We start from the raw sequence: 24,765 nt of genomic DNA on the forward strand, positions 1-24,765 counted from the left end.
GGTATTTTAAAGGGGTGGGGTCTTGCTGGACCTTGAAAACTCCTGACCTGGGCGGGGCTTGCCGCCTCTGTTGGCTCCAAACTGCTGAGTGCTCCGGCAGCATGGATCCCCCTACCTCCTCTAGTGGTAAGCTCTGGTCCACATTTTACTCTTTTTTTTTTTTTGAGGGGGGGGGGGCTGGATGCATTCTTGTTAACTTGGCGGTTTCTAGAAGCTAAAGAACAAACATTAACCATTTCACCAGATGCAGGTGAGGGTTGGTGAAGTTTCCCTATAAAGTGCACCTGGGATCTGTGACTTTGATCACAAAAGACAGACAAGTCACAGGATGGTAAGAAAACTTGGTGGAGCTTTACTGAATAAGTAATCGAGCAAGCGGACAGGCAAGTAGGCATGCCGACAGACAAGCGGAAAGGCAGAGATTTTTGGACTCTTTCCAGATAAGGTTTGGCTGCTGCTACCACTAACCATTTAGAAAGTCATTAAGATTTTATCATTTCAGAGGGAAGGGTGGGTGTTCTCTAGGAGACACACACACAGAGTTCTTTGGTGGCGGGGCATTTATATTATAAAGGGAGGGGATCAGATTGACAGATAGGAAAAAGGAGTTTGTCACTCTCATTCACTCCTAGTGTTAGTACCCTTTCTAAGTTCCTGGCCCGTGGTCACCTTTCTGGTTATTTACACCTTCGGTCCACCCTTCTTTAGTTAATTTGGGGGAACATATCTCTAAAGAAGGGATACATCCTGCCAAACAAATATTACTGGGGTGAGAAATGCATCTCAGGAAGGAATGTGTCCTGTTGCCTCTTTTTTTTTTCTTTGCCAGTCCTGGGGTTTGAACTCAGGGCACTGTCCCTGAGCTTCTTTTGTTTAAGGCTAGCACTCTACTACTTAAGCTACAGGGCCACTTCCGTTTTTTTCTTTTTTCTTTCTTTCTTTCTTTCTTTTTTTTTTTGGTGGTGGTGGGGCCTGAGCTCTGGGCCTGGGCGCTGTCCCTCAGCTCTTCATCTCAAGGCTAGTGCTCTACCACTTGAGCCACAGCACAACTTCTGGCTTTTTCTGCTTATGTGGTGCTGAGGAATCGAACGCAGGGCCTCGTGCATGCAAGGCAAACACTACCACTGAGCCACCTTCCCAGCCCCATACTCCTTTTTTTTCTATGTATGTAGTACTCAGGAATCAAACCCAGGGCTTCATGCATGCTCTACCACTAAGCCACATTCCCAGCCCTGTTGTCTCTCTTTGAAGCAAAGACAGTGCTTCTATGTTTCTAAGCAACTTCTAAGTTGCCTTCACCAAGCCCCATTTTCCTTAATTATCCTGCCTCATTTTCTCCTAAAATGACTTTGGTCCTTTAGACTTAAGGGAAGTAGATGAATGATCATCTCCTGCATTTGCTCTAAGCTTACGTTTTTTAAGTTTCTGGCACCCATTTTTATACCATGCCTCATTTTCCCAAGTCTATCCTGCCTCACCTAGAGAGACACATTGTTTGGAAAGGGGGCTGTGGTAAACTGCTGAACCAAAACTTGCCAATGAAATGGAGGGGTGGGAGGGGCTGCAGGATGAGGAAGTAAGACATCAGTTAAGTGACAACTCTGGAACAAGGAAATCCCACCCTCAGCTCTCAACCTTTGGCGCCACGATCTTACAGGAAAGAAGTCCCGTCCATTAGAAAACCTCGTCAAGCACTCCAATCACCATCTTGAACAAAAGCCAGTCTCTGTGATCCCAAGTGGTACACCATGGCTGAGATGGTCTGGCTTCTCCTGGCATGTCTGTATCATATGCTTGCTTTCTCTGCCATATTTCTCTTCTAAAAACGTTCTTGTTACCACTACCATGTTCAGATTTTACCTTAATTCTTCTGTTGCCAGATGAAAGGACCTGAAGTCAACTTAGCCACCCTAAATATCTGTTAATTTATCTGATGTGTTGTATAGGAATATCTTATTCTGACTTGAATTTGCCAAAAAGTAATAGTATGTACTCTGTAATTCTATTAGAACTGCAGCTTTGATGTATTTTATTGACTCTTTTCATTTCTTTCATGAATTTTTTTTAAATTTTTTTTTGGGGGGTCCGGTCATGGGGCCTGAACTCTGGGCCTGGGCGCTGTCCCTCAGCTCTTCAGCTCAAGGCTAGCGCTCTGCCACTTGAGCCACAACGCCACTTCCAGCTTTTTTCTTTTTGCTTATGTGGTGCTGAGGAATCAAACCCAGGGCCTCAGGCATGCAAGGCAAGTGCTCTACCACTGAGCCACCTTCCCAGCCCTCTTTCATGAATTTTACATGTTTCTTTTCATTAATTTCTTTCCTGTTGTTTCTCACACATACCCCAAGTAGTTTTGTGCCTTTTTCTGTAAATCCTGTTTGGAAACTTAGACCATTATCATTTCCCTCCTCTGTATATTTAAATATGTGCATATTCAACTTAGCATGACCTTAACTATATACCTAAAATAAAAGTATAGAGAATTATTGTGTCCACAGGCTTTAGTTTTCTCCTCTACGTTTTGAGACCAGGTATCTCTATAGCCTAGGCAAACCTAGAAGTCAATCCAGGCTGACTTCCAACTTCAGATTCTAAATCCATCTGCTTCAATGTCCCAAATGCTGAGATTGCAGGACCACACACAGAGCTGAAATCTTCATCTGTAATGCCACAAAAAGAAACCTGTCAAAGAAGGACCATTTTGAACCAACACCAAAGGAATACGCTTCAAGCATACTTTGACAAAAACCCTTATGTTGATAAAGCTACCCGGGAAAAACTATCCCAAGAACTTGACATTTCAGGAGCAAGCATTCAGGTAGGCATTCAATGTGTATGTGTGGGTGTCAGGCACTCTACAAGTTTGTGTGTGTGTGTGAATACTTGGGGTGTGTGTGTGTGTGTGTGTGTGTGGTGTGTGTGTGTGTGTGAGGCACTCTACAAGTTGAACCACAGCCCTACTTCCAGCTTTTTGGCAGTTAATTGGAGATAAGAGTGTCAGGCACTCTACAAGTTTGTGTGTGTGTGTGTGAATACTTGGGGTGTGTGTGTGTGTGTGTGTGTGTGTGTGTGTGTGTGTGTGTGTGTCACTCTACAAGTTGAACCACAGCCCTACTTCCAGCTTTTTGGCAGTTAATTGGAGATAAGAGTCTCACAGGCTTTTCTGCCCAGGCTAGCTTCTAACCACAATCCTCAGATCTGAGCCTCTTCAGTAGCTAGGAGGTGCAGATGTGAGCCACCTGTTAAATGCCCAGCTAGGCATTTAATTGTCATCAAGACAGAAAAGCTGGACTCAGCACTTTCAGGACTTTGCAATGAAGGATTTTCCTGTTATATAATAGTAAAACAAAATCATTTATACCTTTCAGCAATGGGAGAAAATTTTTTTTTTGGTCGGTTGTGGGGTTTGAAAATGGGTTTGGGCACTGTCCCTGTGCTCTTCAGCTCAAGGTGAGCACTCTACCACTTGAGTCACAGCGCCACTTCTGGTTTTCTAGTGGTTTTTATTGGAGATAAGAGTCTCACGGATTTTCCTGCCCAGGCTGGCTTTTTTGCTGGGGGCGGGAGGTGGGGGTCCACTTGTGGGGCTTGAACTCTGGGCCTGGGCACTGTCCCTCAGCTCTTCAGCTCAAGGCTAGTACTCTACCACTTGAGCCACAGCACCACTTCCGGCTTTTTTTCCCCTGCTTATGTGGTGCTGAGGAATCGAACCCACCTTCCTAGCCCCCGGGGCTGGCTTTGAACCGTGATCCTCAGATCTCAGCCTCCTGCGTAGCTAGGATTACAGGCTTGAGCCACTCGCACCTGGCTGGGAGAAATTATTGATGTGAAATCATTTGAAATAACTGAATTGTATTTTGAAATTTAGAGAATAAAGGATATTAGATTGCCATGATGATAATTGGTATCCTTAAAATTGGAATGCATATGGGGCTGGGAAGGGCTCAGTGGTAGAGCACTTGCCTTGCATGCATGAGGCCCTGGGTTCGATTCTCAGCACCACATAAGAAAAAAGCCGGAAGTGGCGCTGTGGCTCAAGTGGTAGAGCGCTAGCCTTGACAGCGCCCAGGCCCAGAGTTCAGGCCCCACAACCGGAAAAAATAAAAAAATAAAAAATAAAAATAAAAAAAAATAAAAAAAATTGGAATGCATATAACAGAAAAATGTTTAGGCCAGGCACTGGTAGCTCATGCCTGTAATCCTAACTACTCAGAGGGCTGAGATCTGAAGATCCCAGTTCAAAGCCAGCCCAAACAGAAAAGTCCATAAAACTTTTATCTCTGGGCTGGGAAGTTGGCTCAGTGGTAGAGCGCTTGCCTTGCATGACTGAGGCCCTGGGTTCGATTCCTCAGGACCACATAAGCAAAAAGAAAAAAGCCGGAAGTGGCGCCGTGGCTCAAGTGGTAGAGCTCTAGCCTTGAGCTGAAGAGCTGAGGAACAGCGCCCAGGCCCAGAGTTCAGGCCCCATGACCGGACCCCCCAAAAAAAAAAAAAAACTTTTATCTCTAATTAACCTACAAAAACTTGTACTATACTAGGTGAAAACAGTACTTAAATCAATAAAAATCCTGTAAAAAAATGTTTTTAGAGGAAAGTAATGAATTTTACTTTTGTGTGCATGCTGGTCCTAGGACTCAAACTCAGAGCCTTGGCCATGTCCCTGAGTTTTTTTGCTCATGGCTGGCCCTCTACCACTTGACCCACAGCTCCACTTTCAACTTTTTGGTGGTTAATTGAAGATTAGAGTCTCACAGACTTTTCTGCCCCAGCTGGCTTTGAACTATGATCCTAAAGTCTCAACTTCCTGAGTAGCTAGGATGACAGCCATGAGCCACTGGTACCTAGAATGATTTTTACTTTTTTGCTAAATGCATCCTCTCAATTAAATTATTGCCTATATGGACCTTGATGTAGGACATTGAGTGGAAACCATATTTTACTAATCTCATCTGTCTGTACTGGGTACAGCAGACACTCAAATCCTTGTAGCAAAAAGTATATCAGCAGGGCACTGGTGGCTCACACCAGTAATCCCATCTACTCAGGAGACTAAGATCTGAGGATTATGACATGATGCCAGCCCAGGCAGGAAACTCTATGAGACTCTTATCCCCAATTACCCAGCAAAGGGTCGTTGTAGAGGTATGACTGAAGTACATATATATACTGAGCTACTTGATTTTCTTCTTTTTCCACTTAGAATTGGTTTAGATCACAAAGACTAAAACAGAAAAAACTACATTATCAGAGCTATTTAGCAAAAGGCCACACCCAGAATCATGACCAGCCTCAGATGTGTACTCAAGGTAAGAATGTTGTGGTGCATGCTTGTATTCCTAGTACTCAGAATCCTGAAATGTGAGGATCAAAAGTTCAAAACCAGCTTGGGCTACATAGTAAGAGGGAGGAAGGGGGAAAGAGAGAAAGAAGATGATGAGGAAGAAAGAGAAAGTCAGGCATTGTTGGCTCACACTTATAATCCTAGCTACTCTGGAGGCTGAGATATGAGGATCATGGTTCAAAGACAGCTGAGGTAGGAAAATTGCTGAGACTCTTATCTCCAATTAACTACTAAAAAGCTGAAAAATGCTGTGGCTCAAAGTGACAAAGACCAGAACAAAAAAGAGTAGTAATAATTTAAAACAACAACAAAACTAGGCACCAGTAGCTTACACCTATAATCCTAGCTATTCAGGAGGCTAAGATCTGAGGATCAAGATTCCTAGCCAACTCCAAATAACCACCAACAAGCTGGAAGTGGAGCTGTGGGTCAAGTGTTAGATTAGAGTACTTGCCTTAAGAGGAAAAGCTAAGCAGTAGTGCCCAGGCCATAAATTCAAGCCCCCCCAGTATTAAAAAAAAAAAAAAAAAAGAGTAGTATTACAAACCTTTTCTAAGTTGGGCTAGTGATTCATACCCATAATCCCCACCCTTGAAAGGCTGAGGCCGGAAGATTAGAGACCATCCTGGGCTGTGTGATAAGATTTAGCTCAGAAAAGTCAAAAGCTGGGTGGTAGTACCTGCCTATAATCCTAATACTGAAAGCTTAGGCAGGATTTTTAATTCAAGGCCAGCCTAGGCTGAGTAAGATCTCTGATTTAAGAAAAGAAAGATGCCAGGCACCTGTGACTCATACTCATACCTGTAATCCTAGCTTCTCTGGAAACTGAAATCTGAGGACTGAGGTTTGAAGCCAGCCTGGACAGGGAAGTCTTTGTGACTCTTATCTCCAATTAATCACCAAAAAGTCAGAAGCAGAGTGATGCTTCAAGTGGTAGAGGGCCAGCCTTGAGTGAAAAAGTGCCCAGGCCTTGAGTTCAAGCCCTAGTACTGGCACTAAAGTAAAATAAAAATAAACATTGTCCCTACTTGGCTGGAACAGGCAGGATCTTAGCAAGCAAGGCTCTAGATCTTATATAACTGCATTCCAAAGAGCTTCAGAAAGAATAAATGTCAGTATTATCCTCTGATCTGAAGGTGAAAATGGACCTTAAAAACCTCCTTTTTGCTTCTGTGTACTCCTGTAGAGCACTTATCACAAACAGCAGCCAGACAGCCCCACAAGCCCCTCACAGAAACTCAGGGGAAGAGTCCATTTCCTGAGATTGACACCAAAACCAGACTGGCTAATGGAACAGACCGTGGGTCATCAATTCAAGTAAGTTCTATGTCTCTGGGTAAGAATGGGCTACCTGGAAGTGGTCTCTGGAGCGTGATTGGGACTTTGGGCTAACATCACGGTCGTGGGAGAGAAAGGCCCGGTAACATCCAGCATTGCTTAAGTCACATTCCTGCAAAGGAAGGATGATTAAAACTGGAATTTAGCCCGGTGCTAAATTCCTGGCTCACACCTGTAATCCTAGCTACTCAGGAGGCTGAGATCTAAGGATTGTGGTTCAAAGCCAACCCAGAGGAGAGTTCATGAGACTCTTATCTCCAATAAACCACCAGAAAGCCAGAAGTGGCACTGTGGCTATAGTGGTAGAGCGCTTGCCTTGAGCTGAAGAGCTCAAAGACAGCACCCAGGCCCAGAGTTCAAATCCCATGACTGACCAAAAAGAAGAACGAAAGAAAACTGGAATGTAGCCAGGTGCCAGGGCACAGGCCTATAATCCTAGCTACTCAGGAGTCTGAGATCTGACAATCATGATTCAAAGCCACCCAGGGCAGAAAAATCCATGCGACTCTTCTCTCCAAATGAATTACCTAGAAAAAGCCAGAAGTGGTGCTGTGGCAAATGCTAGCCTTGAGCAAAAAGAAGCTTAAGGACAGCACATAGGCGCTGAATAAGGAGGGGGATGGGGAGGATTGGAATGTACTCATTCAGAATAACAAGCAGGACCAAAAAAAAACAAACAGCAACAACAACCAAAAAAACATATGAAAATACTGGGACTTGAATTAAGGGCCTCCTACTGTCACTTAGCACTTTTTGCTTGTGGCTGGTGAACTTTTTACTGGTTAGTTGGAGGTAAGTCTCTCAGACTTGCCTTCCCAAGCTGGCTTAATATCTTAATCCTCAGATCTCAGCCTCCTGAGTAGGTAGGATTACAGGCATGAGCCACTAGCACCCAGTTTTTTGTTGTTGTTGTTTTTGTTTTTGTTTTAGACTAGATATCACTATGTGGCCCAGGCTGGCTTGGAACTTGCAAAAGCCCAGCCTCAAGCTTCCTAAGTGTTGGGAATCGCTGTTTTGAGATGTCTCTCCTAGGCTCTTACAACCTTCCTTGTGTTGTCATTTGAAGCACAAGTTTGTGAACAATAATTTTCAACATTCCTGGCCTCTACCAAATAATAAGTAGTTAGGTGCAATCCTATCTACTCAGGAGGCTGAGATCAGAGGATCTCTGTTCATGCCAGCCTGAGCAGAGAAAGCTAAGGGACTCTTATTTCCAATTAACCAGCAAAAAAAAATGGAAGTGAGAGTACAAAACCCAATACTAACACACACACACACACACAAAGATACAAGTAGGATCATATCTGCCTTCCTACCCTCATTCATGACAACCAGAATTAGCTCTAGTTGAGAGACAAAATTGTCCATGCTGAGTACCTTGTACCTAAGTGACAGGGTTAGTGATTTAGGAAGCATAGCTTTATGTCTCAGAAACACCCCAAAACACTGTGTTTATAAATCCAAATCAGAATTCAAACATATAGAAAATATTTGTATATATGCACAAAAAAGAAATATATATGTGTGTGTGTATATCTACGTGCGTGTGTGTGTGTGTGTACCATGTGAATAGGCCTTCTGTATATAGTGCTTTTGCTATACACAGAGTACAAGAAGTATGTTATTCTCAGAATATGGGAAGCAGAGCTGGAATTCCTTGTGTTTAATGATGTCTGTATCTCTGTGTTCTCCATTTAGACTTGGTTTCCAAAGGAAACTCTACTTCCTACACAGAGCACAAGAAAGCCCTTGGATTCCTGGGCAGATGACACAAATGGAAGCCCCAACCTGACCACTCACCAGCAACAGCTCAGCCTCTTCGCACACCCAGGTGGAGACCATGTTCCTAACTTCTCTGGCATACAGAATTCTGCACCTCCTCAATATTATGTTTCTTGGGATTCCTTGTGGACCGAAGAACCAAATAACACACTCTTCCTGCTTACCCAGAAAGCACTAGGAGGAGAGACCCTCAACCCCCCTCCAGAACCACTGACCCCGGGAAAAGATGTGTCCAAAACCCAGGTGCCTTCCTGGCATCAATACAACACTAGCCCAGGAGACCTGCAGCCTCTTTGTGCTCACGAAGAACAGCCATCTATGGATGTGGAGTCCCCCGACATATCTTACATTATGCAATGGTGGGACAAAGGCCGCCAGGAATTGATTGCCGAGTGGGAGCCTAAGGAACACTGAGGCAGGTATGTGGCAGGGGTCAGAAAGAGGACCCTCCAGAATTTGTGATCCCAGCTACTCAGGAGGCTGACATCTGAGAATTTGAGAATCACAGTCCAAAGCCGGACAGGGCAGACAAATCCGTAAAACTCTTATTTCCAATGAACCACCAAGAAGCCAGAAGTAGGGTTATGGTTCAAGAAGAGGTAGAGCACCAGCCTTGAACAAAAATGCTCAGGGACAGCGCCTACACCCCCAGTTCAACCCCAGGACTGGCATCAAAAACAAAAAAGGATCTCACCAACCCCCATAACAGGGAAGATTATGGGGCTCTGATCTGTGTGCTGGAGGCTCATAGTACAGCTTGAGCTCCAGCAGGAGAAAGGTGTTATTGCCAGAAACTCCTTTTCTTTGAATGCAGTCAGGTACCAAAGCCTGGAGGAGGCTTCCTTCTCTGTGCACACCGGTTCTGCTCCCTCCCCACTTCAGTAAGTGAAGGACTGTGTCCAAGCTCCACACTGCCTTCAGAAACTCCCAGGATGGGGGCTGGGAATGTGGCCTAGTGGTACAGTTCTTCCTAGCATGCATGAAGCCCTGGGTTCAATTCCTCAGTATCACATAAACAGAAAAAGCCGGTAGTGGCACTGTGGCTCAAGTAGTAGAGTGCTAGCAAAAGAAGCTCAGGGACAGTGCCCAGGCCATGAGTTCAAGCCCCAGGAGAAGGAAGGAAGGAAGGAAGGAAGGATCTATCTTCTAGGATGGAAACGTCTCAAACTCCAGCTGAGCCATGACAATGAGAACACATCTACAAGAGACACATCAGCATTTCTTCCCTTCTGGCAAAGTTGCAATTAGTATGATGTGTGCAGAAAATAAGTGGATATTATATTTCCTGGTAATGTGTCTTTATAAGTGAGCTTTAACTGGGAGAAAATGAGGGAGAGGTGACACTGTTAAAAAAGAAATGTGCCGGGCACTGGTGGCTCACTCCTGTAATCCTAGCTACTCAGGAGGCTGAGATCTGAGGATTTCGGTTCAAAACCAGCCCATGGCAGGAAAGTAGTCAGTGAGATTCTTTTTTTTTTGGGGGGGGGGTGGTCCAGTCGTGGGGCCTGAACTGTGGGCCCGAGTGCTGTCCCTCAGCTCTTCAGCTCAAGGCTAGCGCTCTACCACTTGAGCCACAGCCCCACTTCCGGCTTTTTTCTTTTTGCTTATGTGGTGCTGAGGAATCAAACCCAGGGCCTCATGCATACAAGGCAAGCACTCTACCACTGAGCCACCTTTCCAGCCCCAGTCTGTGAGATTCTTATCTCCAACAAACTACCAGAAAACCAGAAGTGGTGCTGTGGCTCAATTGGTAGAGCGCTTGCCTTGAGCTGAAGAGCGCCCAGGCCCAGAGTTCAATCCCACGACCAACAACAAAAAATTTTTTTAAAGAAAGAAATGTACTGATTACCTGACTTCTATAACTGTAGCCCCTCTGTATATCACCTTTACAATAAAATTTAATTGATTTAAAAAGTGAGATTTTTCTCCCAAGAGTATCTGAGGGTTTGAGCTAAGGACTGAAAACTACCTCAGCATCCCCTAAGGGAATGAGTTAAGCACCACGCCAATAGCTCACACCTGTAATCTTAGCTGTTCAGGAAGCTGAGATCAAAGTCCAAAAAATCAGCCAGAGCCGAAATGTCCATGAGACACTTATCTCCAGCTAACCAGCAAAATGCCAGAAGTGGAGGTATAGCTCAAGTGGTGGGGCACTAATCTTGAAGACCAACAAAAGGCAAATGAGAGCACCAGGCTCCAGGTTTAAGCCCCAGTCCTAGCACAATCAAATCAACCAATATATAAGGGAATGAGTCAAGTTGGTGAAGGAGCTGTCCATCATAATTGAGTGTTTTTTCCGCCATTTTGACCATTTAAAAATAAAACTTGCAAGGTAATCACTGAATGTAGTTCTGGCCACTTGTCTCCAAATGCTAAATAAGGACAAGTGACAAAGGGCAGAGAAAGGTTTATTAACAAGGTGGCCATAGGAAGACAGCAGATCTTCAGGGTTCAACATTGGCCTCAAGTTAAGCAGGAAGAATTGAGGAAAGGGTAAGGTATGCAGGGTTAAAACAGCCCCTCATCAAAGGTGTGGCCTACGGGCTGGGAATGTGGCTTAGTAGTAGAGTGCTTGCCTAGCATGCATAAAGCCCTGAGTTTGAATTCCTCAGTACCTCAGTACCTTGTAAACAAAAGGCTAAACGTGGTGCTTTGGCTCAAGTGGTAGAGTGCTAGCCTTGAGCAAAAGAAGCTCAGGGACAGTGCCCAGGCCCTGAGTTCAAGCCCCAGGACTGGAAAAAAAAAAAAAAAAAAAAAGTGTGGTCTACTTGGCCAGTGTCTCTGTCTCTGGAGGAGTTCCTGAGAAGTTTTAACACTAACTTTGGAACAGAATAGGAACAAGTTACCTGGGGGTGATATGAGTTTTGGGCTGGTTTTTTGTTTTGTTTTCTTTTGCCAGTCCTGGGGCTTGAACTCTGGACCTGAGTGCTGTCCCTAAGCTTCTTTTGCTCAAGGTGAGTGCTCTACCATTTGAGCCACAGTGCCACTTCTGTGTTGATCTTAGCTTCCTGAGTAGCTAAGATTACAGGTGTGAGCCACTGGCGTAGTGCTTCACTCATTCCTTTAATGATGCTGAGGTAGTTTTCAGTCCTTAGCTCAAACCTTCAGATACTCTTGGGAGAAAAAGCTCACCTTTTTTTTTTTTTTTTTTTTTTAGGACTTTATTGGAGATAAGAGTTTCATGAACTTTCCTGCCTGGGCTGGCTTCGAACTGTAATCCTTAGATCTCAGCCTCCTGAGTAGCTCTGATTACAGACTGGTGTGAACCACCAGCGCCTGGCTGGGATATTTTCTCTCCCACCCCACCCCCAATAAGCCAACGTTAATGGGGTATTATTTCATATTTATATAGTGCCTTCTTCAAGATGGGCTATTACCTTTAAGATGGTAAGAAGGGTTTGCGTGTTAGAGGGGCCATTTGCCTTCCATATAAGATACTTATCAATGACTTCTCTTTGCTGGAGCTGAAGGTGACTATAAAATGACTACATCAGAATACTGATCAGCTGAGCACCAGTGGCTCTCGCTTGTAATACTAGCTACTCAGGAGGCTGAGATCTGAGGATCTTGGTTCAAAGCTAGCCTGGGCAGGAAAGTCTGTGACTTGTCCAATGAACCACCAAAAAGCCAGAAATGGAACTGTGGTACAAGTGGGAGAATGCTAGTCTTCAGAGGGAAGGCTAAGCAATAGCATCCTGGTCCTGAGTTCAAGGCCTCCCAGTACAGGCCCCCACACAAATAGTAATACAAGGCTTTAGTAGTTGGCCATGGTGGTTCACATCTATAATCCCAGCCCTTGAGAAACTGAGACAGGAAAATTAGAAGTTAGAGGCTGGGCTGTGTATGGAGATTTAGCTCAAAAGATTCAAATAAAAGCTGGGTGTGGTAGTACCTGCCATTAATCCTAACACTGAAAGCTTAGGTAGAATTTTGAATTCAAGGGCGGCATAGGTCTGGAGAGAGATCTGGCTTACCTCCAATTAACTACCAAAAATCTGAAAGTGGAATTGTGCCTTAAGCGGTAGAGGGCCAACACAAAGCAAAAAAAGTTAAGGGATAGCACCTAGGTGCTGAGTTCAAACCCCAGTATTCACATTCACTCACACACACACTCAGGAAAAACAAAAACAGGCTCACACCTGTGCTCAGGAAGCTGAGATCCGAGGATTGAAGTTTGAAGCTAGCCAGGGCAGGAAAGTCTGTGGGACTCTTATCTCCGATAAACAGAAAAAGCCAGAAGTAGAGCTGAAGCTTAAGAGGTAGAGTGCTAGCCTTGAGCACAAAAGCTCAGGGACAGTGTCCAGGCCCTGTGTTCAAGCCCTAGGAACATTACAAAACACAAACACAAGAAAAAATAGAATTTGTTCCCTTGCATTTACCTAATGTGTTCAAAATAAATCCTCACACCAATAAATCCTTTTCTCCCTTAGATTTGTTTTCCTTCTTTGCTGATTAAACTGTTCTAGCCAGGCACTAGTGGCTCATACCTGTAATTCTAGCTACTTAGGAGGCCAAGATCTGAAGACTGCAGTTCTAAGCCAAGGCAGGCAGGAAAGTCTGTGAGACTCTTATTAGTACAAAAGCATTAAAATAGATGATCACTAGAAAGCTAGGCACTAGTAGCTCACATCTGTAATCTTTACTCTTAGCTACTCAGAAGGCTGACATCTGAGGATGGTAGTTCAAAGCCAGACCAAGTAGGAAAGTCATAGAAAGTCATAAATTCATATATGTATATAAATATATATGAAGAGTATTTGTGAGTGCCTAATAGAAGATAGGATTTTATTTTATTTTTTGGTCCAAGACGGGAACTCCAATTCACACTCAGTACCAGGAGCTTTTGTTCATTGGCTAGTGCTCTAACAGCTAAGCCACGCCTCCAACCCTGAAGATAGGTTTTTAAAAGGCATGCCCTAAAGAAATCAAAAGGGCACGATTAGGGTGGGCAACTGAGTATTTTTAAGAGCTTCACATTTCATCTCTTGGAAAGACCCTGGATTATTAGACTTCTGCTCAGGACTGGCCCTCTCCCACTGGAGCCAGGTCTCCATCTCACAGACAAGCTCCTCCATGGCTTCTAACAGTGAGTGCATTTGATAGAGCTTTTTGAGATTGTTTCTAAAACTATTAAGGTTCTATGAAGGTTATTGTTCCCCTTCTGTGGCATTAGGGATGGAACTCAGGAGTTTGCCACCAAGTAGAATTTCTTCATACTATGTTTGTCTTGTTTGGCGGCTTTGTGCCATACTGGGGCTTGAACTCAGGATACCCTCTTCTTCTGGCTTGGCTTTTTCACTGAAGGCTACATACCTCTACCACTTGAGATATAATCTCCACAGGGCTGGCTATGTGTTAGCTATTATTAATTAAAACTGTTCTTTTTTACTCAAGGCAAGAGCTCTAGCACTTGAGCCGTAGCTTCACTTCCGGCTTTTTAGTGGTTCACTGGAGATAAGACTTTTACAGACTTTTTCTACTGGAGCTGGCTTTGAACCATGATCCTTAGATCTCAGCCTTCTGAGTAACTAGGATTACAGGCATGAGCTACTGGCACTGGGCTCTTAAAGCTATTTTTAAGAAGAAAGGTATAGAAATAATAAGACTTTTATATTTTAAAAAAAGCCAATGTATTCATCACTCAACTTTAATGAATAATGGCCAGCAATCAGCCAGTCCTGTGGAGATGTGGCCCAAGTGCTAGAGCTGTAGCCTTCAGTGAAAAAGCCAGAAGAGGTCCTGAGTTCATGCCCCACTTCTGGCACCAAAAGAAAAAGAAAGCTTTAAGTGCTAGACATGGTGGTATACATCTGTAAGCCCAGATCTTATGAGGCTGAGGAAGGGTAGTCTGGAGTCCTATACTTCAGTCTGGGCTATTGGCAGACCCTAACTCAAAACACTCAAAAACAAAAAGGAAAAAAATCTGCAAATCATTCAAGTCTACTACATACAAGTATAAATATTCTAGGTTATCTGTGCAGCTTTATTTTTGTCAGAAATATTGTAGATACTTTCATATCTGAAATACTTGTTGCTCATTTAAGTATAAGGGATTGAACCCAGAGCCTTCCTTGCACTTTCTAGAAACTCTGCCACTTGAGCCATACCTCCAGTTCTTTTCCTGCTTTCGGACTTGAATTGAGGGTCTCTGGCTTTTTCTTGCCCCCTCCCTCCCACCTCAAGGCTGATGCTCTATCACTTGAGCCACAACTCCACTTCCAGCTAGTTAGTTGGAGGTAAGAGTCTCACAGATTTTTCTGAGCTGTCTTTCAAACCATGATCCTCAGATCTTAACTGCTTGTATAGTTAGGATTATAGGCATCCAACTTACAATTTTTTCTTAATACAATATTGAGTTTTGATCAGGGTTGATCCATACTGCCATCTTTCTATCAGATGAAGCTACACCTGGCTTATTGATTTAAATGAACCCTCCCCAGCTACTCAGGAAATTTGAGATCTGAGGATCAAGTTTAGGAGCCAGCCGGGGCAGACAAATCTAAGAGATTCCAATTAATCTCCAATTAACTAGCAAAAAAATTGGAGACCTGGTTCACATGTCAGTGCACTAATCTTGAGCAGAAAAAACTGAGCAAGGGGTGAGGCCCTGAATTCAAGAGCTGGGGAAAAATTTTTTTTGTCTCATTAAGTTTTTGCTTGAACCCAAGATCCTTTCTAATCTCCACTCATTCCCAACCTCCACTTTCAGAGTAGCTGGATTACAGGTGAGAGCTACCTCATTCACGCAGCCTGAAACTCTCAGAACTCTTTGGTAGTACTAGGGCTTGAACCCAAGCCTTTCCTCCAGCTCTTGATCAGCTTTTTCCCTCAAGACTAGTGCTCTACCACTAGAGGCAAACCTCTACTTCCCACTCTTGGGTGGTTAATTGATGATAATCTTACAGCCTTTTCTGCCTCGACTGGATCTGAGTAGCTAGGATTACAGTTGTGAGCCACCTAGTTTTGTTCTTGACATAGAAACTTGCTAACTAGCCAGGGCGCCGGTGGCTCACGCCTGTAATCCTAGCTACTAAGGAGGCTGAGATCTGAGGATCGCGGTTCAAAGCCAGCCCGGGCAGGAGAGACCATGAGACTCCTATCTCCAATAAACCACCAGAAAACCGTAAGTGGCGCTCAAGTGGTAGAGCGCTCGCCTTGAGCTGAAGAGCTGAGGGACAGCGCCCAGGCCCAGAGTTCAAGCCCCACGACCGACAAAAAAAAAAAAAGAAACTTGCTAACTGCCCTGGCTGGTCTTATATCCTGATTCTCCTGCTTCAGCTTCCTTAGTATATAGTACTACACCCTACCCTCCACCCACCCAGCTACTAACTCTATTTTAACCTTTTCTTTTGTCCATTATGGGACTTGAACTCAGGACATGGGCACTGTCCCTGAGCTCCCCACCACCACCACCACCACCGCCCCCCCTCAAGGCTAGCACTCTATTTTGAGTCACAGCACCACTTCCAGTTTTCAGGTGGTTAATTGGAAGGAAGAGTCTCACCAACTTTCCTGCCCTGGCTGGCTTCAAATCTGGATCCTCAGATCTCAACCTCCTGAGTAGCGAGGATTACAGGCATCACTCACCAGCACCTGGCTGTTTTAACATTTTATTTGGTCTGGGTATTATCAGTTTTTTTCAATGCTTTTTTTCCCCCTGCTTATACTTTGTAAAATTCTCCAGGTGAAAGAGGTCCCAAAAACAAAAGTGGCCCAAGGAGAAAAGGATGCACAAAACAACGACACAAATTTACTAAGGAACAACTGCAAGAACTTGGTGATCTATTCCATCAGATACCATACCCTGATTTTACAAGCAAAGAAGAACTGGCGAAAAAATTCCATTGTCCAGTGCATGTAATTGGTGTAAGTTCAAGACCTCGCACCCGTGTTTCTTATATAGTTAAAAAGCTGAGTGGGAACAGAGGAATGTTAATGTGATAGAGGGAGTAGAGTCATTCAGAGATCCATGAGTGTGTACAAATATCACAATGAAACTCCCTTATCTTATATATATTATCTCAAAAATGTAATTTTTTTTTTTGGGTCCGGTTGTGGGGCCTGAACTCTGGGCCTGGGTGCTGTCCCTCAGCTCTTCCGATTAAGGCTAATGCTCTACCACTTGAGCCACAGCGCTACTTCCGGCTTTTTTCTTTTTTTGCTTATGTGGTGCTGAGGAATCCAACCCAGGGCCTCATGCTTGCAAGGCAAGCACTCTACCACTGAGCCACCTTCCCAGCCCCCCAAAATATAATTTTGTGTGTGTGCCAGTACTGAGGCTTGAACTCAAGGCCTAGGCACTGTCCTGTAACTTTTTTTTTTTTTTTTTTTTTTTGTCGGTCGTGGGGCTTGAACTCTGGGCCTGGGCCTTGTCCCTCAGCTCTTCAGCTCAAGGCGAGCGCTCTACCACTTGAGCTACAGCGCCACTTCCGGTTTTCTGGTGGTTTTTATTGGAGATAGGAGTCTCACGGTCTCTCCTGCCTGGGCTGGCTTTGAACCACGATCCTCAGATCTCAGCCTCCTGAGTAGCTAGGATTACAGGCGTGAGCCACCAGCGCCCGGCTTCCTGTAACTTTTTTGCTCAAGGTTTGCACACTAACATTTGAGCCACAGCTCCACTTCTGGCTTTTTTTCCAGGGATAGTACCCAAGCCCTGAGTTTAAGCCCCAGTATACTGGAGAAGACTGTAGATGGTTCTGACCATAAAGTCAGTTTCTAGTAGAGAAGATTGATTCTAGAATGCTCCATGCCTATCACCTGTAATCAGTGTTGCCCTTACTCAGTATCAAAAGCAAGTAGTCTCCTCTGGGAAGAGGCTCAAATAGAAAATCTTTGACCTTGAGAAATATAATCAGTAGATCTGATGAAACATTATTACCTTTTTTCCTTTAGAGCTGGTTTCAGAATAAGAGATCCAAACTTCCATATGAAGAGAGACAAAGGATATTTGCTATGTGGAAACACCAATACTATCTACCTTTCAACAACCAGTATGTTCAGGCTGCAGCTCCCAGCTATGCCAACGAGAGGTTCCTGACGGAGCAGAATGCTCAGCCAGCTAGAGCGGATTGGTCCTCTCTGGAGAAACAAGAAGGGAATCTCAGCCAGCAGATGGACTCCAATGCCAAAAGGTACCCAAACTATGCGTTAGAGGGTGAAGATGCCACAGGAAATGAGCATTCTCCACATACTTCTTTCCTAGGCTTCAACTCCACAACATACCTACATCCCTCTACCATTTCTGAGCAGCATTTTGACAATGACAAGTGTGAGGCCTTGGAAAGCCAACATGGAAGTCCTTCCTTTTTGCATCATGTTTCTAGGGAGTATGACGGATGGCAGAAGGAAGAGTAGAAAATTATTTCTATTAAGACCATGACAGAACTAGAGCCACAGCAAAACGGCCACTTCCGCTGCAGCAACATCAAAGACCTGAGGATCATCAGACAGAAGGTGCTAATCTAGGAGCATCTGCCAAATATGTCATTCAGGCATCCACAGTAATGCAAGGCAAAAGGCCTCCTCAGAAAGCTCCAATAATAGAGGATTTTATTCATTTTTAAGTGCCAGTACTGGAGCTTGAACTCGGGGCCTATACACTATGCTTAGTTTTTCAGTTAAGGTTGGGGCTCTACCACTTGAGCCACACTTCTGCTTGTTTTTTTGTTTTTTGTTTTTTTTGGTTTATTAAACATCTCTGCTTTGTTTGCCCAGATTGATCTGTTATCCTCAGATCTCAGCTTCTTGAGTAGCAAGGATTATAGGCATGAGTCACCATTGCCCAGCATTGTATTGTTTAATAGTAACGGGTTTTAAACTCACGAAGATAAGCCCTTTTTCATTGTCATGTCTTCAGCCCTTTTGTTTTTGAAATAAGCTCTTGTAGATATCTATGTGGCCCAAGCTGGCCTCAATTTTGTAATCTTCCTGCCTCTGCCTCTCAAGTAGCTGAGACTGCAGGTATGCACCACTGTGCCCAGTTTATTTATGAGGGGAAGGGAGGTTACTGGGGCATCGTGTATGGGAGGCTGTGAGGAAAGTGCTCTTTCACTACTTGAGTTTCAAGAAGTAAATATTTTATAATCTGTGGGTGAGATTTCACATATTCATTTATTAATGTTTGAACTTGAAGTATCTGTCTGGATTTGTCTTTATGGTTAGATTGTTGACTCCCAATCCCATACTTTGTATTGTTTTGTGTGCTGTATTTGTTTTGTGTGCTGTATAACTAAGATAAAATAAAGTCATAAGGTAGTTACTATACCAAGCTGACTGATGCCCTCAAAAATAACTTGCCTGTCACTAGTGGCTCACATCTGTAGCCCTATCTATTTAGGAGGCTGGGATCTGAGAACTGAGGTTTGAAGTCAACCTGGGCAGGAAAATCCAGTTATCTCCAATTAGCCACCAAAAGGCCAGAAGTGGAACTATGGCTTAAGTGGTAGAGTGCCATCCTTGAGTGAAAAAGCTAAAGGAAAATGCAAGGCCCTGTGTTTAAGCCCCAGTACTGGCACACACATACACATATACATACAATGAGAACACACTGAGAAAAAAGTTGTAAGGTATTCCTCCGACAGCCAAGCGGCAACAGGAGAAACCAAATGTACCCCACGCCTTGCTCCTGGTCTTCAAGCCTCCAGGACTGAGAAAATTAACTTCACTGTTTAAGCCAATCCAGTCTGTGGTCCTTTTTGTTATAGTAGATTTAGCAAACTAATAAGAGATAAGGGGCTATAACAGAGTTTCATGAGACAGACACATCGATGAAACACAAATACAAAGTTGTATTTATTTTTAATAATGAAAGTAACAAATGTGGAATCAATTCACTATTTTTAATTCTAACACAATGTTAGCACAAAATTATGCTCAATATTCTTTAAAAACACAGTACTATTATGAGAGCAATAAGACCATTCTTAAGAATGTAGGGTTTTATGTGTGTCCAAAACAAGTGGGTGGTAAGTAAAGAAACACATACTAGAGACTTGACTGCAAAGGTCTTGAGTAAAACAGCCAACCACTACAAAGTGAGCAAAGTAAATATGGGGTTTCTAGAAATCTAGAAATCAGTTCACTGCAGGATGGGATGATTTGGGAAAGGCCCTGCAATGAATTCTTTCCATATTCCTACATTCTCAACTTGGAATCTACCACAATGGAACTTCTGCAAGACAGGAGATTCTTTACTAATGCTTGCTGACAAAACCTATGCCTCCTAATTTGTTGACGTGATCAGAAGTCCCTTATCACCAATACAGAAGACACTCCAGCTGAAGTCTAGATTTTCCTTTAAAACCAGATATTACGCTGGGGACAGATGGCTTAGGAGACAGAACTGATGACAGAGGTTCAAAGCCAGCCAAGGCTTTGAAGACTCTTATCTCCAGTTAATTAACAAAAATCTGGAAATAGAACTGTGGCTCAAGTAGTACAATGCCCATCTTTAGATTAAAAGCTAAGGGACAAAGCCTAAGCTCTGAATTCAAATCTCACTATTGGCAGGCAGGCACAAGCACACACGCACGCACGCACATGCATGCAAACACAAACACATACACATACACACACACACACACACACACACTAGAAAAAAAATTAAACATAAATACTTGCCACTGATAGCTCTCAATATGCCTAATTTGTTTTTGTCCTGCTATGTAACTCTGCTAGGCTACAAAAGTGGAGACCTGGAACAGCAGTAGCACTGGTCAAATGTGTCCTTGCAAGTCAAAGGTCAACGGTTACAACTGTTAATAGCTTCATCAATCCCATCTTCTCCTACTCTCATTTACTATTTCTTTCGGAATTCAATTCTCCGAGCTACATTCTGAGCACCAAATTTTTTGACCAATGCATTTCTGGTATCTTCATCATCTTTTTGTAAGTCTAAGTCATCTTGTCGGGACCAAATGGGGTAGCCATCAGCTCTCTGACCAGACTCTAAAAAGGAAGAAGTTGCTTCTAGCTCACCACTATTTTTTAAGAAGGCTTGTGTAACTGTTGACAGATCCAAGTTAAATTTTTCCATTAATTGCCGGATGATTTTAATGGCAGCTCCCACCTCTGCTGTAGAAATCTTATCTTCCTCCTCCTCCTCAGGTTGTGCTTCTGCATTTTCCTCGGGTGTAGGAGGGTCGTCATCACACATTGTTATGTGTATTTCAAAATCAGGGGTTTCATCTACCTACAGAGAATGATCAGAAAGAGCAGTTCCTAATGACCTAATTCAGAATGCAATGTATGGTCCCTCCCAACTCCACCCCCTTGCTCTCTGCACACCAATCACACTGAAGTTTCACTAATATGTTACACAAGTTCATTCACACTGGATGCACATGTACACATGTGTGTATTATCCATGTATGTACCTGGGAAGATGGTGTGTGCATGTATATATATAGTTATGTTTCAACAGATTAGATGCTTTACTGATTGTGAGAAATACATGTGTCAATATGCACACACAATATATATATACATGTACATACATATGCACAGAGAACAATACACATGTATATACACGTTCATTAGATCTTTGTTAAATATTTGATTTCATTTCCAGACTGTAAAGTTCCAGAAGAGCCAGAACCTAATATTTGACTCATCACAGACTCGCTTTTCTCTCCAATGCTAAGATGTGCTAAGTTCTCAGCACTGCTGCATGACTCTCTGCCTAGGCACATTATGAATGTGCTACCTAAGAGCCAGGCATGACAGCTGAAGCAAGATGAGCCAAACACACAACACACATCACAAAGCAACAATCCCAAACTTCTGCCAGATCCCATGCATTGCTCCACTCACTAGTTCCAGAAACTTTAATTTATCCCTCCTCCTCCTTTTGTAGTAGTGGCACTAGGGTTTGAACTCAGGCAGCCATTCTATCACTTAAACCAAACCTCCAGATGTTATTTCTCATTTTTTAGACTGAATCCTAGCCAGACGTGGTGGTACATTCCTGTAACCCCAGCACTTGGGAGACTGAAGTGGCATACAAGTTCAAAGTCAGCCTGTGCTACATAATGTAGCAAAACTTATCTCAAAAATAAAATTTTTAATTAAAAAACACTGAAGCCTACTCATTTTTCTTTGTGTTTATAAGAAAATCTAATTCTTTTCCTTAGAGAAGACACATGAATAGTTTAAAAATACATACTTAAAAAAGTATATATACACTTAACATATATATTTATATTTTAAAAATATAAAAATATATTCTTAAAAAGTATTCATCATGGGGCTGGGAAGGTGGCTCAGTGGTAGAGCGCTTGCCTTGCATGCTCGAGGCCCTGGGTTCAATTCCTCAGCACCACATAAGCAAAAAGAAAAAAGCCGGAAGTGGCGCTGTGGCTCAAGTGGTAGAGCGCTAGCCTTGAGCTGAAGAGCTGAGGGACAGCACCCAGGCCCAGAGTTCAGGCCCCACGACCGGACCCAAAAAAAAAAAAAAAAAAAGTATTCATCATTTGTCACTCCTGATTTTCTCAAAAGCTTCTTCTTGGATTCCAACAAAGTATTAGAAGCTAAATCAAATATATAGAAGAGCAAAAGTATTCCCCTAAAACTGTAAGCACACAAAAAGCTAAATGTTTGATGGTAAAAATAACTATAGGAGGCTGGGAAGGTGGCTCAGTGGTAGAGTGCTTGCCTCGCATGCATGAGGCCCTGGGTTCCATTCCTCAGCACCACATAAGCAGAAAAAAAACCAGGGTGATGCTGTGGCCCAAGTGGTAGGAGCGCTAGCCTTGAGCTGAAGAGCTGAGGGACAGCGCCCAGGCCCAGAGTCAGGCCCCATGACCAACCAAACAAACAAACAACAAAAAAACAAGCACTAGGCTCAGAGTTCAAATCCTGGTACCAGGAAATTATAAGTCTCTATTCTGCCTGATTTCTCTCTCCCACTCTAACTGTGCTGCCCCAAACTAAAAAGCTTTTCAAAGCCGAAAGCCTAAATCCTCCCATTCTCCTTTTTCCTCTTCTGTGTTTAATTTCTCTCTTATATTCCTGGACCTCAGGTGGGTGAAAAAGGTAGATGGGATAGTCAATTTCAAAGAAGGGAGGCAGGGGGAAAAGAGAGTAAATCTAGTTAATATACCACAACTTCCTCAAACTCCTGAGTGGATTTCACAAGCATGGTTTTGACTTTTTCTTCATTCTCCTTTATGTCTTCCTTTGCATACTCTTCTTCAGACAAGTCTGCTGTCCTCTTAGTCTGTGGTTCTACTAAAGAAGAACAGCATAAATTAGCATTTGCCTCCTTCACCTCACACATGTAACCCCAACTACTCAGGAGACTGAGTAGTTAGGATTACAGTTTGAAGCACTGGCAGGAGTCTAGCAGAGAGCAAGCATTGAGCAGAAAAGCTCAGAAACAACACACAGCCCTGAGTTTAAGACCCAAGCTCTGAGCCAGATGTTAGTGGCTCACACCTATAATCCTAGCTACTCAGGAGGCTGAGATCTGTGGATCACAGTTAAAAACCAGCCTGTGCAGGAAAGTCTGAGACTCTTATCTCCAGTTAACCACCAGAAAACCCAAGCCCTATTACCCATATAAAAAGGCAGGCCCTGCCGGGCGCTGGTGGCTCACGCCTGTAATCCTAGCTACTCAGGAGGCTGAGATCTGAGGATCTCGGTTCAAAGCCAGCCCGGGCAGGAGAGACCGTGAGACTCTTATCTCCAATAAACCACCAGAAAATCGGAAGTGGCGCTGTAGCTCAAATGGTAGAGCGCTCGCCTAGAGCTGAAGAGCTGAAGGGACAGCGCCCAGGCCCAGAGTTCAAGCCCCACGACCGACCAAAAAAAAAAAAAAAAAAAAAGCAGGCCCTGCGCACACAAAAAAGCATATGCTATATGCTGTGTAAACTCTATCCAGAAGTAAGCCTCCACCTTTGTAAATTTTTCTTTCAGAAGACACCTATTTTAGTTGTTATTGTTTTAGTGTTTTGTTTTTGTTTTGCCAGTCCTGGGGCTTAAACTCAGGACCTGGGCACTTTCTCTGAGCGTTTGTTTAAGGCTGGCATTCTACCACTTGAGTCACAGCCCCACTTCCGGCTTTTTCTGTTTATGTGGTACTGAGGAATCGAACCCAGGGCTTCATGGATGCTAGGCAAGTAAGCCCTCTACCACTATGCCACTTTCCCAGCTCAAATGGGATATTCTTAAACTCTGACAAACTTTATTACTCTTCAAGCTTCATTCACTTTTTGCTTTGTATTGACAATCGAACGAAAACGCATCCTGTGCCAGGTGCCGGTGGCGCATACCTGTAATCCTAGCTACTCAGGAGGCTGAGATCTGAGGATCACCGTTTGAAGCCAGCCCAGAACAGCCAGTGAGCCCCCTATCTCCAATGGATCACCAAAAAGCTGAAAGTGGAGCTGTGGCTCAAATGGGAGCGCACCAACTTGGAGCAACAGGGACAGCAGCTAAGCCCTGGGTTCAAGTCCCAGTACCGGCACAAAAATGAAACAAACCCCAAAACGGTTCAGTTTTACCCTGATGTCAACAGAGGGGCGGGGCTGAGCGATGCCACCAAGGCCGGACGCGGCCGGCAGGCCGGGCTGCCCGGGCCCCGGGCCCCCGCGCGCGCCCCGCAGCCGCCCTCACCCCCGCTCTCGGCCGCCTCGGGGTCCGGCTCGGCCTTGCGCTTGAGTCTCTGCGCCGAGGGGCTCCCCGGGGCGCCCCCCAGCTGGTACTGGTGCTCCTGGCCCCGCAGGTGCTTCAGGTAGCGGTCCTTCATGGACTGCCACGAGTGCTGGGTGACCGAGGCCTTCTCCATGGCTTTCCACAGGACGGTGCCCGTCACGGAGCTGGGCGAGCGGGCGTTTTCCTTCACGTAGGTCAAGATGGCCACGTCGTCCGCGTCGGTGAAGGCCATCCGCCCGTTGAGCGGCGGCGGCGGCGGCGGCGGCTCGGACTCGGCGGCGCGCTCGGCCGGGGCCCCGGCTTTGGTGTCCGAGCCCAGCCGGTAGGCCTCCAGCTCCAGCCTCTCGTTGCGCTCCACGCAGTCCAGGATGAACTGCGTGGAGATGAAGTCGCCCGCCGCCTCGGCCGCCGCCTCCCCGGGCTGGGCCAGCAGCACGGCGCCCGGCTCCTGCACCCGGCACACCGTGCCGCCGCCGTGCAGGATCAGCGTCGACAGCCGGCGCTTGGCCGGGCTGGGCCGCACGTAGAACGACATGGAGCTGCCGTCCTCCCTCAGGAACAGAGTGGAGGAATGGGTGGGCCCGTTGGGGTCTTTGCCCAAATCCATCGCCTCCGCCATGGCCCAGGCCTGTCACCACCACCAGCTCGGACAGAAC

The 24,765-nt window shown here is 44.6% G+C and overlaps 2 protein-coding genes across 5 annotated transcripts; one reads left to right on the forward strand and one right to left on the reverse strand.

The window, feature by feature from the left end:
• On the forward strand, nucleotides 1–21,474 carry LOC138825099 (double homeobox protein B-like). Of its 3 annotated transcripts, XM_070019488.1 has the most exons (9): nucleotides 1–126; nucleotides 2,631–2,815; nucleotides 5,198–5,303; nucleotides 6,525–6,655; nucleotides 8,375–8,877; nucleotides 16,143–16,324; nucleotides 17,351–17,589; nucleotides 17,782–17,911; nucleotides 21,391–21,474. In XM_070019488.1, the coding sequence occupies exons 1-5, from the start codon at nucleotides 102–104 to the stop codon at nucleotides 8,870–8,872; spliced, it is 945 nt and encodes a 314-aa protein (XP_069875589.1). In that variant the 5' UTR covers nucleotides 1–101; the 3' UTR covers nucleotides 8,873–8,877; nucleotides 16,143–16,324; nucleotides 17,351–17,589; nucleotides 17,782–17,911; nucleotides 21,391–21,474. The 3 variants fall into 3 exon arrangements, with proteins under 3 accessions (XP_069875589.1, XP_069875588.1, XP_069875590.1); XM_070019487.1 differs by having other exon boundaries at nucleotides 17,351–17,911; XM_070019489.1 differs by lacking the exon at nucleotides 17,782–17,911 and having other exon boundaries at nucleotides 21,391–21,431.
• Nucleotides 19,239–24,765, reverse strand: LOC138825098 (telomeric repeat-binding factor 2-interacting protein 1-like). 2 transcript variants are annotated; one of them, XM_070019486.1, is made up of 3 exons: nucleotides 24,071–24,765; nucleotides 22,557–22,681; nucleotides 19,239–20,648 (listed from the first exon to the last, which is right to left on the reverse strand). In XM_070019486.1, the coding sequence occupies exons 1-3, from the start codon at nucleotides 24,726–24,728 to the stop codon at nucleotides 20,256–20,258; spliced, it is 1,176 nt and encodes a 391-aa protein (XP_069875587.1). In that variant the 5' UTR covers nucleotides 24,729–24,765; the 3' UTR covers nucleotides 19,239–20,255. The 2 variants fall into 2 exon arrangements, with proteins under 2 accessions (XP_069875587.1, XP_069875585.1); XM_070019484.1 differs by having other exon boundaries at nucleotides 22,557–22,684.

The sequence above is a fragment of the Dipodomys merriami genome, unplaced genomic scaffold, assembly GCF_024711535.1.
Source record: "Dipodomys merriami isolate MVZ:Mamm:240054 unplaced genomic scaffold, mDipMer1.0.p SCAF_134, whole genome shotgun sequence".
Lineage (NCBI taxonomy): Eukaryota > Metazoa > Chordata > Mammalia > Rodentia > Heteromyidae > Dipodomys > Dipodomys merriami.

Bases quoted from the DNA above. Each gene is read 5' to 3' on its own strand.
- LOC138825098 (XM_070019484.1), bottom strand. From the start codon at position 24,728: ATGGCGGAGGCGATGGATTTGGGCAAAGACCCCAACGGGCCCACCCAT. The intron at 22,685-24,070 runs GTGAGGGCGGCT...GTTCTTCTTTAG, and splicing joins CGAGGCGGCCGAGAGCGGGG to TAGAACCACAGACTAAGAGG. The intron at 20,649-22,556 runs GTATATTAACTA...CATTCTCTGTAG, and splicing joins AGGAGTTTGAGGAAGTTGTG to GTAGATGAAACCCCTGATTT.
- LOC138825099 (XM_070019487.1), top strand. From the start codon at position 102: ATGGATCCCCCTACCTCCTCTAGTG. The intron at 2,816-5,197 runs GTAGGCATTCAA...TTTTCCACTTAG, and splicing joins TTTCAGGAGCAAGCATTCAG to AATTGGTTTAGATCACAAAG. The intron at 5,304-6,524 runs GTAAGAATGTTG...GTACTCCTGTAG, and splicing joins GCCTCAGATGTGTACTCAAG to AGCACTTATCACAAACAGCA.